Source organism: Anopheles arabiensis, chromosome 2, assembly GCF_016920715.1.
Source record: "Anopheles arabiensis isolate DONGOLA chromosome 2, AaraD3, whole genome shotgun sequence".
Classification (NCBI taxonomy): Eukaryota; Metazoa; Arthropoda; class Insecta; order Diptera; family Culicidae; genus Anopheles; species Anopheles arabiensis.
This window is the reverse complement of record NC_053517.1, coordinates 95803900-95823737: the sequence shown is the minus strand read 5'-3', so window position 1 is coordinate 95823737 and position 19838 is coordinate 95803900. Positions and strand designations below refer to the sequence as shown.

The 19838-nt window shown below is 43.5% G+C and overlaps 1 protein-coding gene across 21 annotated transcripts in view; it reads left to right on the top strand.

The window, feature by feature from the left end:
- The window catches only part of LOC120898355 (serine/threonine-protein kinase mig-15), a 52854-nt gene that overhangs the window by 5654 nt on the left and 27362 nt on the right, over window positions 1-19838 (top strand). For all 21 annotated transcript variants that reach the window (XM_040304094.1, XM_040304093.1, XM_040304102.1 and 18 more), the window contains exon 3: window positions 12438-12503. In XM_040304094.1, coding sequence (XP_040160028.1) covers window positions 12438-12503 — 66 coding nt within the window. The remainder of the gene's footprint in view (window positions 1-12437; window positions 12504-19838) is intronic.

The following is a 19838-nucleotide window of genomic DNA, read 5'->3' as shown; positions in this document are numbered from 1 at the left end:
GTCTTCCTGTTTTGGGATTTATTGATCATGCTTGTAACGAGTCGATTGTGCTGATTTAATATATTTATCAGTAACTCATCACAAGAATATATCACATCTCAGACTCATGACTTAGTTTTTGCAAAAAAAAAGGGCAAAATGGCTCCAGTTGAGATTTTAATGACGTCACATGATATCAAAAACTTGTGTTATTGATAGATAGCTTGTTATAAATATTTTTTTTATTGCGCATTTGTCTAAGAAATGTTCGTACCAAATTTCTCAACATGGTAGCTTAAATTGGAGCTAAAAAGGCAAAAGGTTTTACATGGAATGTTGACGCTAAAAAAAAGCTTTATTCTGTCGTCATTGATTCTGTAAAGGTTGTAACGTTCATGTACCGTAATTCTGCCGTTCAAGATGATGCAGCCATATCCGATTGTGATGATATCTTCTGATGTAATCGGTTTGTTATACGTTAAGATTACGAAAAATGTTGCAAACCTTTTTTTACAGTGAATTCCCCTTAACGTTATCGATCACTGGTACTGTTTCCCCCCAATAAACTGATTTTATTTGCTCCATGTGTGTGTGTGTGTTCGCTTTTTTTCCTGTCGATTTATTTACCGCACAAGGCCGAGCGACAGAAGAGAAGAGCATGACAGAGAGAGAGAGAGAGAGAGAGCGATAGATAACAACAACTGGTAGAGAAAAACAAGGTAGAAAGCGGAAAATTTCCCACCGGAAATGAGATCATGCGCGCTCTCGGCGCACGCGCCATCATTACGAGCCCTCCAACTCCCCACTGAGCACACACACAGTCGCTGGCTGAGCCTTCTGCACAAATCCGGAACGCAGCCAAAAACCGGCGCAGAGCCACAAGCCACAACTCGACGGAGGGAAAAGCAAAAAAAAAACCTCTGAGAAGCTCACACTACTTGCACGCATTTTCTGCTTTATCGCCTGTGTGTTGTGCCGCAGCCTGAAAGAGGAAAGCGTCAGCAGCACATCTTTGCAGACCGATTTTCCCGATCGGTGTTTTCTAGCTAACCTTTTTTTTTACTTCTTCTCATATTTCTACCATTAAAATGATCCACCCAGGAAGGGGGGGGGGGGGGGAGCTCCTTTTTTTTTGCAACTGTGTGTGAAATGCAGGTAGCTAATTATTATGAAACTATTTCAAAAACAGCGGCAGCTCACGGAATATCTGCCCCCTTCGAAATGTGGCCGGTTCCCTCTGACCTACGTGTGTGGCCGTGTTTGTGTGAATATTTCAGATAGCAAACACCAGCAAGTCTCTCTTTGGGGTTCGTTTTTCCCAAGAGTTGAATCAACTCTTGGGTCGTGTGGTTGGAAAAAAAAATATATGACGGAAAACTCGCCGTGCTTTTCCCTTCCCGAGGTGACTGCTTTTCGTGGCTGCTGCTGCTGTCAAAGAGGGGTAGAGATAAGATAGTCGTCGCCGTCGTCGTTTAAATGCTGCTTTTCTTTAGCGCTAAGCAAACTTTCCCACCGGGTAGCGATCCCCCATTCCGCCTTCAATGTACCCCCCAAAGTTATGCCCTGTCGGTTGGGAGATTCCGAAACCGAACGGATGGACAGTTTCGTCACAAGTTCCCAGGGTCGCCGAGAAGCGAGTGAAATCGATTAATAGAGCTGTGCATTAAAGACGGCGGGGAAGACGCGCACTAGGAAAAAAACCCAAAAAAGTGTACTTTTGCTTTTTTAGTTTCTTTTCGACGTTCTTTTTAGTTTAATGAGCCTAAAGGAAGAGAGATATTGTTTTAACGAATGCGAATATTTTTAATACATTTTTCTGTTCCGTTGTTTGACGTTTTTATCCACGATAAAGATGGCATAATTGTTTGAGGAGACAGACAACGACCCATCGTTGTCGTTGTTGGCTTTCCAAAACAATTCGGCTTGATTTGTCATCGCGACGCGGCAGCAGCAGCTACTTATAAGAAGGAGACATGTTTGCTTGTAATGTTAGTAAATATTATTCCCTGGCCCGCGGGAGGAGGGGGCTTTTTCCCACTGTGCGAATCAATCAACGCGAAAGATTAATTAAATGTCGCAGAATGAAGATGTAACAATATTTTCGCCGTCAAAATTCAGGACTTTTTCAGGTGCTTTTTTTGCTCATTACTTCCCCCCCCCCACCCAACAACATTAATGATTTACAGTATTTTTATTATCATTTCGCTTAATGATAATGTTTTCAAATGGCGATGGCAACGATGACAGATTTAAAACTCTCTCTTGCCACACATTGGTGCAATTTATTGGCCTGGCTTTCATCCGCCTGTCAAAACAATTCCGTTGCGCTTTGCATGATTTGGCCCGCTTGGTCGTCCATTGCTTCGCTTTTCCCTTCATTTGTCAGGCCACAATTAACATACACACGAGCACACACACACACACAAACAACTCTGTCCCTGTTACAACAGAACCTGCCTTTGATTAGGCAAACAGAGGAAGACGATAGGCTGACTCATTTCTAATGCTAATTGGTGGTGCTTTTGATGAGAGCGGCGTTCTAAGGCAGCAAGACGCGCGCCACTTCAATTGATCGAATTATGATTCGACCGAAATGGAGTGGCAAGTGGTCGGATGAATCACAAGCAGCAGAACCAGAGTGGGAGCAGCGACTCAACTAACAACAGTTTGTTGTGAGCATTGAGAGAAGGGCCCTAAGTGGTGGTTCGGGGCCGCTGCTGCTGGACCCTAGATCTGTGTGTTTCTTTCGGGTCAGCAGCGAAACCGTTTTACTTTTTTAATGTGTGCTTTCTCTCACTTATTTAAACAAACACAGCCCTAAAGCGATCGACCCAAGGTCCCCTGCGGTCTAGCTCGATCCGCGCGGCGATCGCTCGCTGCAGCGCCGCGGAACTAATTTTAACCATGACGCGCGTATGTGACAAGAAGTTAGCCAGCCAGCCGCTGTGTGGGGTGGTCTTTTTTGCTTTATTGTTGTGGACGCAAAACACGGGCGCAAAAAAGGCGCATGTGAAATACGGGACGACAAACCGACTCCACCAACCCTTACCCTTCTCGGTAGAAAATTAGCGAGACATGTCGTCGAATGCTTTCGGGCCTGTAAACTGCTGCTGTGTTTGATCGTTTGATCTGTCCTGTTCGTTCGTGTTCATCATGTTTTCATTTGATTATTTGCTAATCGTATTTTAACTGTTGTATTATGTTTGTCCTTTTTGAAAAATTCGTCTCTTTTTATGCATTTTAAACGCTTCTTTAATTTGTTTCTCTATTTTTGCTTTTCACTTCTCTTAATATTGGTTGTCGTTTTTGAAGAATGTGCTTATTAATATCTGTTTATTTGTTAGTCAATGGGGCCCTTCACGATAGTAGTCAGTTTTTTGTATGGAGTTTGACAGTTGGAGGCTGAAATCATGTAAACACTCCATACAAAACCACAAAAAAATTAGCCTGCAATTTTCAGTCTAGATTATTCTAGCCTCATAGCTAGAATTAGATTCGAGTACCTGCTCGAAAAATGGCAAAACAAGCCCAAGTGACATTTGCTCAAAATTGTTTTCCCGTATCTGCTCGATTAGTACTCGATACGCCTGAAATTGTAGATTTGTGTGTGATCGAGTGAGTTGAAAGCGCTAAGATTTGGTGAGTTCGTAAATTAGACTTTCTACTATAGATTGACGATTCCGTCGAGCTCATTTTACATTCGTAGCTTTGATTTTTTTTTATTAAAAACAAAAACAAATTTGGTGTGATGTTATTTTATAAATAATCGATATTATATATGTATAAAATGGCTACATGACCAACTATAACGAAAGGAAACATTCTTTCCGAGCAAATCTAAAAGAAAACAACGAAAAAACCGCAACACAGTTGATTTTAAAGGCCTTTTTCTAAATTCCCTTAAACTGGTGCAGTTTAAGGGAAGTTTGAGGCTCCAGTTTAAGGGAATTTGCTCAAATTCTCGATTATTCGTGCTCGAAAATGTCAATTGGGAGGTTGTGTTTACATTCATCCCAAGGTGCATTAAAGAGATCAGGTGATGGAATCCAGAATCAAAGTGTATGTAGTACAGGTGGCCTTATAGCATGTTTTTTTTATAATCAAATTTGAACGTCACTTTTAGGCAGGATGGGTGAACACTTTTGTTCAAACAAGCTTTCTGGAGGCTTGACGAGTACACAACACACTCTTAAAATCTTCATTCAGAAACATAAGCGATAAACATCAGCCTTCTAAATTCATACACCTTGGGATAAGCCCACCTGTATATTATACCCACTTAGATAGCTGCTCGAAAACTGCTATACAATGCAAACAGCTGACAGGCTGAAAATTTTAGCTTAAAACAGAAAGGACCCCAATATTAGTTTTTTTAGTTTTATGCTAGTTTTATCTTTTTTATAAAGCTTATTTGTTTTTTTTTTATCATTTATTGAATTAATAAAAATTTTAAAACGAGTAGCACATTCTTCTGATTTTTGTCATAATATTGTTTTTAGACCCAGTGTGAAACTGTTATGTCACTTGAGCCGGTCGCTAGTGGACTGTGCAGAATTATTATATCACACGCTGCAAGTAAACCTCTCCACTATCCATTTGTTATCCGCTTTAATGCGATCGTGAGCAAAACAGGGCCAACAAAACACACCTCATTGGCTGCTGCCTCGCGTTCCGTGCCTTTTCGCAATGTGTGTGTGTCTGTGTTTATATTGATCCTACTTGGTGTGGCAGATTACGTGTCGCGTGTGCCCATCTCGAAGACAATTTACGATTAAGAGGTGTGTGTGTGTGTGGAGCGGACAATTGCGAGCGGAAACCAAATCCCATCGAAACTATCGAATTGCAGTAAACAAGTGAATAAATAAATAGGGTTAAGGTTTCATAACAATGCCCCTGCACACTTGCAGTGAGTGTGTTTTTTTGTTGTTGAGAGAAGGATGGTGGCTAAGTAGCTTAACGTTTTCTATTGCTTTACGATTCGAAATAGCGAGCGCGTAGGTTTATGCTTTTACAAATCTCCTAACCTACATGCGGTTGAAGGAGTTGGTGTTGATTTTGTTTTTTTTATACAAGTTTAGATGATTTTGCACACATTGTGGTTTGGTTTTACTTCGAAAGTTGTCGTGTAATCATTTAGATATCATTTTTAAACGTTGTTTGTTGCAAACATCAGGTCAAGAACTAGAATTCTAGCTCATATTTATCTAGCTCTCGAAGCGCGTAGTTCAACACGAAACAAACTAGAAAGAAATAACACATTTAGAACGACTCTCTCACCCTTCTTCAAACTTCTATCAGCCCATAAGAAACCCACCCTTCTTTGTTACACCTCTAGCTCTAGCTCTTATCGGGCACCAAGAAACATTAAAAAATCGCTCCGACATTCAAGCACACCAGCACAAGAATGCTCAATCTCGGCGTCTTTTCCCCACGCCACGATTAAGTGGTGATGCCAACGGTGTGTCAGTGATTTTTTCAGTGGCAGACAGCAAAGGGTGTTGGGGGGGGGGGGGGGGGGGTAAAGGCCGGATGCGCTCATACTTCTCGATACCCACCACCACCACCACCCCGATCGGGCACGGGTTGTTGCGCCATTTATCATCCAAGGTCGATCGGGCTCCGCGTTTGTTCGCGTTTTTGTTCTGGGTTGGGTTTGTATTTGTTTTTTACGGGTCTGAATCAAGCATTGATAGAGGTGGCCGCCCCACCACCATCACCACAGGTCGCGCGCGCTCAACTCTCATCCGCACGGTCATGCGGCGGCTGGGTTTGTTTGTTTCTCCGTTTTTGGGGCGCATCGAAGGGTGATTACCTTGTTGCTGCATTGCTGTGTTTTGTTGTTTTGCAACGTCCTTGCACCCGACCAGAGCAGCACACCCGCGTTTGTTTCTGTGGTGCTATGAAGTTCATGCACTTCACACACTGTGTCCCCGGTACCAATCGAGAGGAGGGGAGAACCTTCGCAAAAAAAACGGGTGGAAAAACGATCAACGCGCGTTTTTGAACCAACTTTTTGCGACGTGCGACACATTTTTGCTGTATCTGTTTTCGGTGCGTGGCTCTGAACCCTTGGGTGGAAAATGGACGAATCACGTACAGCACTGTTGAAAATATCAACTGCCTCGAACTCGGTTGATGCCACTGCTGTGTGTGTGTGTGCGAAAGGATTTGTTTACTGTTTGAAAACGTTTAATAATGGGCAAACGGTTTGACGGTAGAAAAAGAGCCCAGTCTCTTGCTTGCCAAAAAGGGTTTTACAAGGCCAAACACCTATACCGCTAATCGTTCACGTTCTTTCGATTTGTCTACGTCGTTGAGTAATTGTTGTGTCTTAGAGGCCGGGGGACACTGTCCGTACTCGCTAGTGTAATTTTGATTTTCACTTGCACATCTGGCGGCGGCTGACCGAAGCATTTTGCCAAAGAATTTGGAGCCGCCTCAGAAATATGTTATTTTTTTCTATGTTTTGTACTTAATTCGGACGAGAAAAGTTTTGTAAAAGGTAGATGCAAGTGTCCTGCACGCGTTTCATGACAAAAAAAGCGATGGAAAAACTACTTAATTTTGAGATCCGGCATGACCATTCCCTCGAAGACCAAAAAAGCTACTACCAGCCGCCGCCAGATGCGCTAGTGAAAATCAAAATTACACTAGCGAGTACGGACAGTGTCCCCCGGCCTTAAAGTGTGTCTTTGGGTAGTGTGTTTGGTGCAGCAGCGATTGATAAACGAAACGATTAATTTGAACAACACTGACCAGGCAAAACCTCTTGGCATTGTGACGCTGAACATGCTGAGAAACCAATTCAGCAGTTGTCATGTACTTCTGGAATAAGAATTTATTCATATTTGGTAGACTTATCGGCTTAAATAGTGTCTCTTGATGGTCACATTTGTCTCCTTGTTTATTACAGAAACAACCAAGAATGGTTCTAATTAATCTCGAGAAGGACCAGAATTAATAAAATCCCAATTCTTGTCGTGGGATGACACTCCGTGGGATATTAGCTCAAAATTACGAATTCAAAAGTCATCTAGTACAACGTTATCGATGTCATATAGCTTGCTTTTGTTTTCCACTTATCCGCAGTGAGTCATACGCGATGATGTAACGCGCTATTTGTAGGTACGTGATAAACGGAAGCAAATCACGGCTAATAAACGTACGCGTTTGCTTCCTTCCTTCCCCACAGACTATTTATACACACGCACCTTTGATGACAATAGACTATACTGTGTTTTTTTCTTCTAAGTGCCTGTGACTCTGGCGGCACATTTTGTTTGTTACAAGCAGCGGAAACATGGCACGACACGCGAGCATTCTTGTGACCTGCTAAAGCCTTAATGCTCTTCCTAGAACACTCGTGCGCGCGCTCCCGCCCGCCACAACATACACACACAATATGACCATTTGTTTCCTTTCCCTCTAATCTGGTCGCGTTTGCTTAGATATACCGCGTCGTCACTTTTGATCGAGTGTATCATGCGTAGTTAGAGTTAAACAAACTGGCGTGGCGTGTGTGTGTTGTGACGGCGGGGGAACAACTGCATTTCTTCGTCTCCGCGGTTTCCCACATGCTCATTCTCTATCGGTTGGTTTAGGGAAGGCAAACGCTGAAGTGTGTTCCGTACACTGCCCCAGTCCTCCCGCTTGAGATAAGACACATATGTACCCCTCACGACCGATAATGCCGAAGTTGACGGGCAACTGTGAAGTGTGTGGAGAAGTGAATTGATAAGCGAGGAAATAAAAAAAAAACTTCTGTTTTTCTCTTACGCGCCCGACCGTGTGTGGGAAGAAACGTGAGGACGGCCCTAAACTTGAAACTGGCACGTTGTTGGTTCAGTTTTGATGATGCTTTTTATGGCTTTTTTATGATGAGCTCGGAATAATTCACTGGATTTTTGTATTTCGCAAGAAGCTGCTTTTGAAGTTACAAATATGTTTGAGGATATTTATTGAAGCGAAATAAACTTTTTAAAAATACTAAGCACTATTGCTACTGTCTAGTATTGAAACATTAATTAAATCACTCCGTGTACAATGCGTTGACTCATCGATTCCATGGCCCAACGCTCTGACATTTGGAATGCAACTGCAAAAAAACACCCATACCTGCAACAACATCTCAGACTTGGAATAACGACAAATAAATCCCCTTATGCGTTAAAGAGAGTTGCCCGGGTGCTGATTCATGTTGTGTATAGCGTCTTCGACTTCAGAAGAGCTGATCTTTGGACCTGTTTGGCGTGTGGCAGTGTCGTGCATATGAGTCTTAAACAAACAAACTCAAAAACAAATATCTTCAGCAAAACACACATTCCACCCAAGTGGCGTTGTGTTGAATCATCGGGGTTTTGAAAGAAAGCCCGCTTTATAATCCCCGAATGCGCTGCTTTAGCGCCTCATTCGATGAGGTGAAAATTGAACTTCCTATGATGAGTTCCACTTTGTTCCCGTTAGCGCACGGCTCGGAATGAAACTCGGAAGAGGAGGGGCGATGTTGTTGTTAACGCTCGGAGAGAGACTAAGTGATAGTTTATGATGTCATTTCCATCTTTATCTTAGAAGCCGGTAGCCCCCTTTAATCCGTGCGCACGTCCGTCTGTCGGCAAAGGGCACGACGCGCACCGATGCACACACACAAACACATTTGTATCGATTTGAAGTGGAGTTGGAATGGCCTGTGCGCCTCCTCTTTGTAAAATCCCTTCGCTGGTTCCCGCTGGTTGTGAGGGCATAAATATGCAGGTTGGTTCATATTCGGGTGCATTGTGGGCTCTTCTTCCCTTTCGGGGTTAATTATTGATTTATTGGACAGTGATAAGATTATAATTGTAGCGGCTCAACACTTTGCCGCGCCCTTTTCTCTTTCACTCTCTTGTTTTTGGCTCGTTTTGTGGTAGTTTGGGCCAGCGGCTTTTGAATATTTTAATCCAGCGTGGCGTGTGCCCACTTGGCTTTAATAGGGCATCGATTTTGTTCGATATTGCTGACGAGTTGATTAAAACTGGGAGTAGCGGTAGGGAGATTTCTCCCTTTTTTCTCTTGGGAGAGATATGATGCTATATTGGGAAATTTAATTAGGCATTAACTTGTCAATTCAGCCAATTGGTTCGTTAATATTTGATAATAGAACCAGCCATTATTGCCATATGCAGACAGGCTTTTACATTTTAATTCGATATATGTGTATGATTATGGTGATGTGACATCTTTCAGTCATAGTTTGGATTTATCTCCAATTCCAATGGTCTAAACCCCATTCACCATTCCGCTTTGTTCGGCGTTGGCATATTTAATAAGATCACATTAATTGTATAATGCAAATGACTCGTGATGCAGGCAACTGACCAACCCAAGATAGACAGAAAGTAAGCGAACGACAATGCGGATGCCGCCGCCGCTCTCGACCTCCAAAAAGTGACAGGCTCGAATAGGCCAACCTGTACGTACCGGGGCGTCCCTTATTGAGCTTCTTACCTTTGTGGGATGCGATCCGATCCTTCGAACGGCAGTAACAATCTCACCGCCAAATGTGACACCGATCGCATAATTTGTACTCGATCGGCCGTCAGTGGCCACAAACAGCAAATCCTGCCAGAGAGAGGTCATTTGTTTCTTTTTTTTCCGCCTCGTCGGGGATTGCATCATAATGGCGGAGGGTGTAAGTCAACCATTTCACCTTGACACCTTCGGGTCGTTTGGACAAACAGACCGTGTGCGTCTGCTGCACCCTGCACTGGACATTGAAAAAAAAAAAAAACAATTCGAGCCAATCCTCTCCGATGTTTCGATGAAGGAATGCGTGGCTTGAAAACAATACAAATACACCACTATGCAGCTGCAGCAAACGGTTGGGGTGTGTGGGATGTGATCGAAGGTGGATTATTTGTTCTTTTGTGGCAATAATTGATTGCGCCTCCGACACAAAACGAAAACAAAAAACACCACTTTCGATTGTGTTCTCAGCAATGCAATGGAACTCCACCAACGAGTGCGTAAGGTGATCACATACCTGTGCTGTTGTGGAGACTGTGCCGTGCGTTGTGTGTGGCTATTTGGTCCCGATTAGGAAACAATCTCTCCTTGACCAGCTGAGGGGGACAACAACAGTTGAGGGCCGTCGGTGTGACTATTTTAGATTTCGAGCAATTGACGTCGTGTGTCGTGAATGATGCTTCTTCCACAGGTTGGATCGAAGTGGTGGGCACTACTAATTGGTGTGTGGATCAGATGTGTATGGTCAATTACCTTCATCAGCGCAGCGCGCTAGGAAGTTGGATTTTCGGGGACTTCTTGTTTGGACACGGCCGGTTCGGTGTTCCGGCCGTGTTCCGAGCGATCCCAAGGACTGTTGGGAGAGTGTAAAAGGAAATTAAATCGTTTTATTGACAGGATACAGTAAAAAGTTTTGTCTATTTTAATTATGAGGTGTCTTCTACACTTCCCCGTAATAAAACTCATTATAAATTTTAATCTTGGGCATTTGTGTAACAGGAGATAGGCAGTGAAATGTTATTGCATTCGAGATGTTTCGGTCCTCTGATGTCCTCTGTCTTCTGAGAATTCCTTATCAATATGACCTTGATATTGATGTACTAAGTAGTTCGATCTTTTATCTTTCAAATCTGACATTTCCATTAACAAACAATTTCTTTATACTTATTTCACCAGTAATTGAATATCTGAAACCAAATCAGTGAATTGGGTGTAGTTTTGAAAAGCTTTTATGTAACATGTATCTAAAAATGTTATCCACTCTCCAAGAACTCTCATAAGTTATGAGTATTTTAGCATTCCAATATAAATTTAGTTTTATGCGGACGTTCTGATATCTTCGTAAAGCCGTAACTCTGGAACTCAATGGTATGTCTAGATAATCTTCTGTAAAGACGTACATGTAACAATCGCTCAAACAATAGAGATATTGTCTGTCTGATTTGATGTCATACCTCGGAATGTCATTTGATGAGTTTTGATGAACTTTGAACACAAGAATCGTATACATTTCTTCCAAAGTGTACCAAAGATTCCAGATAAGATATAATGGTAAAAATGTACTATAAATGTCAACTAACATATCACAATTATCCCTCAAAGTCCCTCGGTTTGTAGCTCTCTGTAAGCTTCGGGTTGAAAAGATTTCCCTTTTGCTTCCACTCCAAGACGACCACCACAGTCAATTCCCTCAATTCCATGAATTCCCAACAGTAGTGCGGTGCGTAATGAATCACGAGTTTTGCAGGAGATATCCGTACTTCGCTGAGGCAAGATGTGTATAGGTTTGTGTGTTTGGCTACAGTTTCGCTTTAAACTAGGTCTTATCAATTTGCGCCACTCGCCTTTCCGTCGATAGTTTTCTGCGCAACCACCGCCACCGCAGCAGTGTGTGTGTGTGTTGATTGAAAACTCAAACTTCACAACCGTTCCACCGCCCCCTCTCTCTATCTATCGCTAGAAACCGTTCCATGTGTGTGTGTGTGTGTGTGTAGAGCGTTCATTCACGCGTTGAGGAGTTCGAGTTTGAGGAAAATTTGATTTTTCGCCGTAACAACACACCAACCAAAACCTCCTACGGTAGCAAACGGCACAATTTCGCTGCTGCACCGTTTCCATCATCGTGCTCTCGCTTCACCGGGGCCAATGCTTCGATCTAGGTTAGCTAAACATTATTAGCCGGCCCAGAACACGGCTAAAGTTTCCCCCCCCCGGCAAACAACCGTAAGGAACACAGCAAACCTTCCCTCTCTCCAGTAGCGTAGTGTGATTTAGGTTTGTTGTGTAGTGTCTGTGGCAGCGAGTTGATATTAGTTTTTCGCTCCCCATCTATATGTACAAACCCTCCCGGCTCTTCCCTTCGCCTCATACGAGAGCGCGTTTTACATCGATAAAACCGCAAACGTTCGATTTCCTGTGCACAGCTTCACCATCTCTCCATGAATGTGTGTGCTTTCCTTTCCTAACTCTGCAAAGTGCATCTGTGCACATGGAGGGAAATTGATGGAATTGTAGCCAGAGGAAAATCTTATGAAAATATCCACACACACACACATCCGTTCTCGCTGTTTCCCCAGTTTCTGCCATCTTGATCCAGGGCTTGTACATTCCAGGCGAAGGTGTTGCAAAAGTTGCAAATGGTCAATCCACCATCATCACCATCTTCTCCTCCTGGCTGACTGGTGGGATTCCCGATGCAGTTACCGTTCTTTGCCAAAGCACTTAAAATCTAATCCCTTTCCATTTGCCTGCCCCTGTCTGTCGCTCTCTCTCGCTCTGGTTGTAGTAACCCGCGGGGATTTGGAAAGGAAATTGCGGTGTAAATTGCATTCTCCGCTAACCTATTTGGGCCGATAAAAGTTGCGAAAGACACGATGGAGGGGGAGTTGCGCTGGGTGCATTACCGTGTGGAAATTGTGGTTTTACTGATATTTTGCTCTCTTTCCCTCTCTTTACAGGATCCTGCTGGAATCTTTGAGCTGATCGAAGTCGTCGGAAATGGAACATACGGACAAGTGTACAAGGTACGTGGTGGTGTGGTGGGTCGCGAAATGTAGCGGTTGCGATGCAAATATGCTGAAAACTTTCAAAACTTGTCTAATGGTGTACCGAATCTAAAATCCAAAAACCATTCCAAACACGGGGAAGCTGTTCGGGAGGGCTATTTTCAGTACATGTTTGTTTGAAAAATGAAAACCCAGCACCACCGCCCGTTCCGCGCGTTCGCAATCTAATAAACCGGCGCAGTAGTTTGCCAGTTGGTAGCGTTACGATTATTTACAAACATCTCCCACCCATCCCAATTACAAGATCACATTTGGAGCGCCTTTCAAGGGGTAGGAGAGGTCGAGTGGGATTGTAGAAAAAAAAAGAACGGGAGGAGCTGCCCATTAAGATGTTACGGCGCGGAGATCATTTGTTTAGATTGTGAGTAAGTAGGCTTATTGCTGGTAAGTTTACGGCGGCTGCGGTCGACCCGGAACGGGACAACAGCGTCAGCGACAAACGTCTTTGTTGGCTGTTGCTGCTGCTTTCTTGTATCCATCCGTGGGTCCATCCCGTGCTGTGGTGTATAGCAGCAGCACACGTTGCAGTAGCTCCTCCGCAACACACGCACTCACGGTATGTGGTGTGCAGCACACGTGAAAAGTGCGTTCGATGTTGCGCTAAATATAAATTCCGGCTTTTGGGGCCTGTGCGTGTGTGTGATGTTCTTATTCCTCCTTCTTTAGGTTTGAGCGAGAGGGAAAAGGTAACTCCAGCTCGGTAAAGGATGATTCTTAGTGATCTTTCCGTTAGCATGATCATATTTCAGCGCTGCATGTATGCTGTGTGCTATGGAGCTGTAGCAATAGATCGTTTTTTGTAAGAGGATAAATTTTCCTCCAAATAACAACAGCAGCAGTAACAGTAGTGAATGGGGCCGCAGTATGTAAGAATAGATCAAAATTAAATGATCAATGGATGAACTGATGAACTCTCGACAAACGGTAGAGCCATCTCTTGTGCGTCTATTGCTCACTGCGCTTCACATTTACTTTGAAAATGCACCCTTTTGGCTTCTTCCGTACTATAGTACAAGGTAGTACAGCAAAGGAACATCACTGCTGACTGGCTGACGCTTTCTTAGCTGCTTTGGCTGGGTGTGAGTGTGTTTTGTGCAATTCCACTGTGCATCTGATTGCTGCACCGTGACTCATCGATGTTTGTCGATGCGTTTCTCCGGAGGGGTTTTATTATGCTAGAAGCGTTTGTCGATGATTCACTAGCATTTCTATTTCCCGCTCTATGTGTGGAGGCAATGTTTTGCAATGGTGCGGCCTAGGGAAAGCTTCGTTTGTTGACTTGACTTCCACGGCGACCTTTGCTGTGTGAATTGATGCTGCAAACAACCTGATCTTGTGATCGTGAATGTAGAATAACCTCAGCTAATATTTGTTGCTTTCTGAGTATATTTTTTGTTATTCTTTTACTTGGTTGGGTTCTGTGTGGTGAATCAATTTGTTTGGCAAGAAAAAAAAAAGAAAAGAAGGTTCATGTGCTAAACCTTTCAATATAATTTACATCAAACCTACATTAGCCGTTTTATGCATATCGAGCATTGGAGAGTTGGAGGCTTTTGAAATTCATAATTGCAAGCACATTTTGTTTCAACAGTTCGTGCCTAACGTGCTCTTTAAGTTTTGTGCGGGCCTTTGCAATTTCTGATGGATGGCAAAAGTATTTCAAAAACAGTAATTTACTTATAAAAATAGAATCACTATTAAAAGGAATACAATCTTCGTCGACTTATAAGGTTGAATTTAATTATTTTAAACAGTGGTAAACTAATTTAAACATTTTTAATCCTATATAATGCTCGTGAATGTCGAATACTTCGTTGCAAATAAATGACACCTCCTGTTTTTTCAGTTTGAAATGTAACGTTTTTGTTTTATGCGCATAGTCGCAGCAATAAACAGAAACTGAAACAGTTTGACGTGACGACGATTTTTAATAGAATGTTGACATCATTTGCGCTGTCATATGTGCAAACTACATGGAAAAAAGGAGGACGAAATCGTAAAAGGTGCCAATGTTTATCTACTTCGTGAAAATGGCTAGAGCAGTCCGCGTTATCTAATCGGTGGCTAGTAGATGAGTGGTTCGATAAGAAGTTGCAGTGATACATCATTATCTTCAACATGTTATCATAGCTAGTATTTATTTTCTTTATTTTGATATCACTGCAAACGCTGGAACTACTACTGGATTTTACAAAGAGTCAATTAGAATTGCTATAAATCCTCTACTTTTTATAGCAAAGGGAACAATTTAAGACAAACCAGAAGAAACATATTGAACATTAGGAATGGCTTTTGGCTCGTTGCATTTTTCATAAACTCCTTTTTTTAAATGTTTTCGTATTTGTTTTGTATTTGATGCTCACTCCCCAAAAATCACCTTTACGAACACACCAGCCCGTCCATTCACTGACGTTGCATTGCTGTCCAATCGTCATTATTCCCAGCGACTCAGAAGCTGTGGAGAAGCAACAGCAGCAAAAAAAAAAAAACGTCATCGTCCTCTTGGTTTTCGTCGTCACCGCCAGATCACAACAACTAAAACCCTTCCACCTGACCCACCCCTTCAGCAACTGAACGCGGGTGTGTTGACCACGACCATGCGAAGGGCGCAACAGAGACGGCAAGATAATGCTCCCGCTCGAAGGAACGAAAAAGCAGCCACAACTGCTGTGGTGTGCTATCTCTTCTGTGGGTTGGGGACCTTCGATGCTTATGCGCGAGCCCAACAAAACCATGTACCGACCGATCCGGGGGTGACGTGCATGTATGTGTGTGTGTGTGTGTGTGTGTGTGTGTCGCGGAGGTGACGCAGGGGCGGCTGTAGGGTGGCTCAACGAGCGTGTGATTGCGCTCTTCGGCGGCGGGATCTCCCGTGCAAGAACCTCGGGACAATGAACTTCCAACGCCGGTTGGATGTGTCTCGGTTGCCGCGCCGCGCGACTCCAACACTTTTTGACCGTCCGATCCCGACAGCCGCGCGATGTGAGATGTGGCTATGATGACGTGGTGTGGGAGTAGGAGTAGGGAGAGATGGAGCAGAGATGCCAACGCAATCATCCAGAGCTAGCCAGAATAGTCAACCAGCCAGCCAGCCAACGCTCTTGGCTATGCTGCTCCTTTGCGCTACTGTTGCGTGTTGGAGTTGTTGGATCACTCTGTTTCAACTCCCCGACCCACAGCCCCTAACCTTGAAGGCGGCGGGTTCTGTACCACCGGTTCCCAGGTCCCGCTCGGGGTTTCGAGCAAACGGCCTATCGCACTTCGCTCTGTGCTACTCCGCTACTTCGAGCTGGAAAAACGAGTTCTTCTCTTCCAGCGTTGGTTGCTTGTTGTGGTGTGTTGTGGGTACGTTTCGTTGTTGTGTGTCGTCATCGCCGACGGCTTAGAGGGCGACTGGCCGGGCTTTAGTGTTCTGGTCGTCTCTCACACTCGGGCCGAAGTTCTCCGCAGACGTCTATTTTTGTGCACGTACTTTTTTACGATAATTACCGTATCGATAATTTACCTTTTTATGATCTGGAAGAGCGAGAGAAGACCGACCCGCGCGCGCAGAGTTCGCAAAATGCAATAAAAATGTCGACGGAATTATGTGGCCCCAAAGTGTGTTTGTGTGTGTCCCGGGGGGGAAGATACGTACGTACGTGTTTGTTTTTCCCGCTCCACCAGGAAGTGGAGTTTTTGGGATCGTTGTGGTATAGAGACTGTTTCTAAAAAAAATGGATTGTTTAGAGCAGAGAGGAAATATGTTTAACGACGAATTGTTTTGAAAGATTTATTTTTTTGATGAGCTAACCAATAAGGAATAATAACCTTCAGGGGAGCTTATTATTTAGCAATTAGGTTTTTCCACAATAATCGCTTTTTTACATTTTTGTTTCTCTCCAAAACTGATTTTTTTATGTTTGTGACCCTTTATCGTCTTCAAAATGTAACATGTAAAAGATGAGTACATATTATAACATATTAACACATTGCCCGGTACAGCACATTAATAGTGTCGACGGCGTAACGGCGGTTTGTGTTTAAAATGCTTTTCTAATGACCACCTCCGACACATTTGCTGCCCGGGCAAAGACCCGAGGTCACGGCAAAGCAAAGTGGTGGGTAGCAGGAGGACCAACGGCACCCAAAACCGAACGAAGAGGAGGTCAGCTGCGCTTTATTTTCTTCGGCCCAAAAATGGAACGCTTCTTACGATCATGCTCCTTCACTATTCCCGTCCGTACGTGTTCACTCGTACAGCAACCAGTTACGCCTTTGGCACTTGGATGGCCAGCATTTTGGGCGCATTTATTACGTGGATTATTCCCGCGTGAAGGAAACATCGCGAGAGATAGAGCACGCAGACGCCCTCATCTCACCCTGAAGAAGTAGCAAGAGAATCATGGAAGAACAGCAAAGGTAGTTCTTCAGGGTGGCAGCAACCTGTGTCCCTTAATGCGCCGACGAGTCTTCGCCCATTTGCGTTCGGATCGTTCAAGTCTCTGGGCTACGGGAAGCTACCCAAAGGGAGGGATGCGAACCAACGGAGATCACATATGCATCCAAAAGCATCTCTAGGCAAAGTGGAAATGTTGTGGCGCCGCCACCGACCGCAACGGTACCACGGGGGATCTCCTCCGGTAAATGGCTGCGTTCCTTAGCCTTAAGGTTTGCGGTGAACCATTAGACCTGGATTAAAGAGGGACCGAGAGTAAGGGGCAAGAATGTGGGAGATGGCAGAGTTCTTCTGTCATCGTGCAGGAAAATGGACGCATTCTTCTTCTCCCCCTGGGAGGACCGGTTCTCTCCGGTGTACGGGTGGTGGTGGCGAAACTTATAATAAATGCATCCGCCGTCCGGGGGCCAATCGGTCAAATGAATCAGCAATGAACACAACAGAACCGGAGGCTAGATAGATATCCAGGCTGCGCAGCAAAGAAACACGTAAAACCAGTGTTTTGACCTCATCGGATTGTCATTATGATGTTCCATGCTGCTACAGGGCTTAGACAGCTCATCAGTCTTTCAGTGTCGAAAGTCTGAAAGGTTGATTGGGGCAGAGATCGTTGGGCGGGAAAAGGCGAGAACTAAGCAGAAATAAAGATGTCTTGTTGTTTGACCTTCATTCTGTGGCTTTGAAAGCTTCTTCGGGCGCTTTCTTGGGTTTGATTTTTGACACGCTCTCCAAGGTCCAAGAACCGTTTTTTTTTATGATGGGCCTTCCCCAACGGGTTCTCGTTTCGTTCAGTAGTGCCTTGACATGACAAATTAATTTGGATTTTCTGTTGTGGAAATTTGGGGCACAGTGACAAGGTTTGGTTATTAAAGTAGCTTGAACGGAGCTACGAAAGCTATAAAATTGTAACACCATTGTTAAGGTGTAATAATTGTGTGACAAACTAAATTGGATCTGTTTGAAATGTATTTATGAAAAATTGGTCTCACTTCACCACACAAAGACACAAACCAAGCCAAGAGAACATGCACATTAAAATGCACATCCGAGCTCCATTTAATTACGGTCTCTACCACCAGCCACTCGCATTTGCATGTTGAATTATTAGTTTTATTGCTTTACGATCGATGCCCTCAGCCCAGCCCGTCTTGGCACGCTCGTCTGTAGATCTGTATCTCTATCTCTCTCTCTCTCTGTTCTGATGATATGGCGCCTAGGCCGCGATGGATGGTGAAGATGATGCACCTTCTTGCTTGCCCGCCGCCCGTCTCTCTGGTCAGGTTTTTGCATGTTCCAACGAGTCTCGTTTCGATTTGGTATGCTGTGAAGGTCGCTTAAGCACGTCACTCCGTCGGTGGAGGGAGCAAAAATGAAACAAAAACTACACGATCGAGAAAAACAACGTGTGCGTGTGTGTGGTGCCGGTGCAGTGTCTGTATATGTGTGCTATTATTGTTTACTGCACACATTTGATGCAGGCGATAGAAGAAGTGCGGCAAAGAGATGGCCCAGCCTGTGCAATTAGCTGCACGAATTCGTCGATGAAACACGGGATCACTGAGCATGAGTCACCTTTTATTAAATGATAATCGTACGCAAATGTTTTAGTGTATAAAATTCTATTTTATTAAAGAAAATTACACTATTATTTACTTGCTTCATTTGGTTCTCTTTAATTCATCTTAACCATATTAGAAATCTATTATCTGGTACACCCTTTTTGCAAAGCATGGCTTGTTTGCACGATTGAAACATTGTGCAAATACAGGGGTTTTCTGAGTAATTTTACGGTGTTCCGATGTGTAGCGTTTGCGAAATGTATTGTGTGAACTACCATGTGTTTTTACTGGCTTAAAATAATGTTCACAGCTGACAATATGATTTTTTATATCTGCAATTCAATTCAATTTTGTTTGACAATTGTCCTACGTGGAATGATTTTGTACAGTGCGTAGCGTAGCTATACTGTTTCTGCTTCTTAAAGAGCCGGAAAAATGTTTTAATAAAAATAAATATTAAACCATAAACTTGTTCTCAAACATGTTGTACACCTCTTTATCATATTATTCTCAACAATGAATATTTCGCTTGAAAATGAGTACACACCTAATGACCATTTATTTACTCTTGGCACTACACTAACTCAACGTGTCGAAAATCATATTAAACTTGAGAAAATGTATTGTTTGCATAGTACAAATATGAAGCTGTAGGTAAAATCCATTGCGTTGACGCTAATTTTAGCGCACAGCATACCTCGCAAAAAATGATTCGGTAAACCCTGCAAATATTGTCAACTGTAACCACACTGTCACTTTTTTTATATCTTCTCACTTTTCGCCTTTCGGCATATGACCCACTCTCGAATCGTTCAGCTCTGTGTATCGTACGCAACCAGGATAATGATTCAATTTATTTATTCAATTACAATACTGACCCCGGAGGTTACACACACAACCTTCCTTTGCCAGGTTCTATCTGGCGTTGGTGTTGGGCTCTCGTATGGCGTGCTTTATGACATGCGCCATCCTACATGGCCGCACCGAAGAAAAGGCAATCAACGAAGAAAAAACGGCAGGCAAAAATGAAACAAAATATTACTGAATCAATCAACGTGGTGATACGTACATACATTATCATTCGCTGTGTGTCCCGAAGACGACAGATGGGAAAGGGTCAATTGCGCTGCCATTTCGGAACGGTTGGGAGAGCAAATTTCATTCCGTTTAGCTGGTGGAGCTAAGTAGAGGATCGTTCTTCACGGGAGTGGCACGTTCGTATCATACTCAATCAAATCATGTTCGCCTGGATGAGCAATAAAAATGTAATTCTACTAAATAATGATGTGTCTTTTT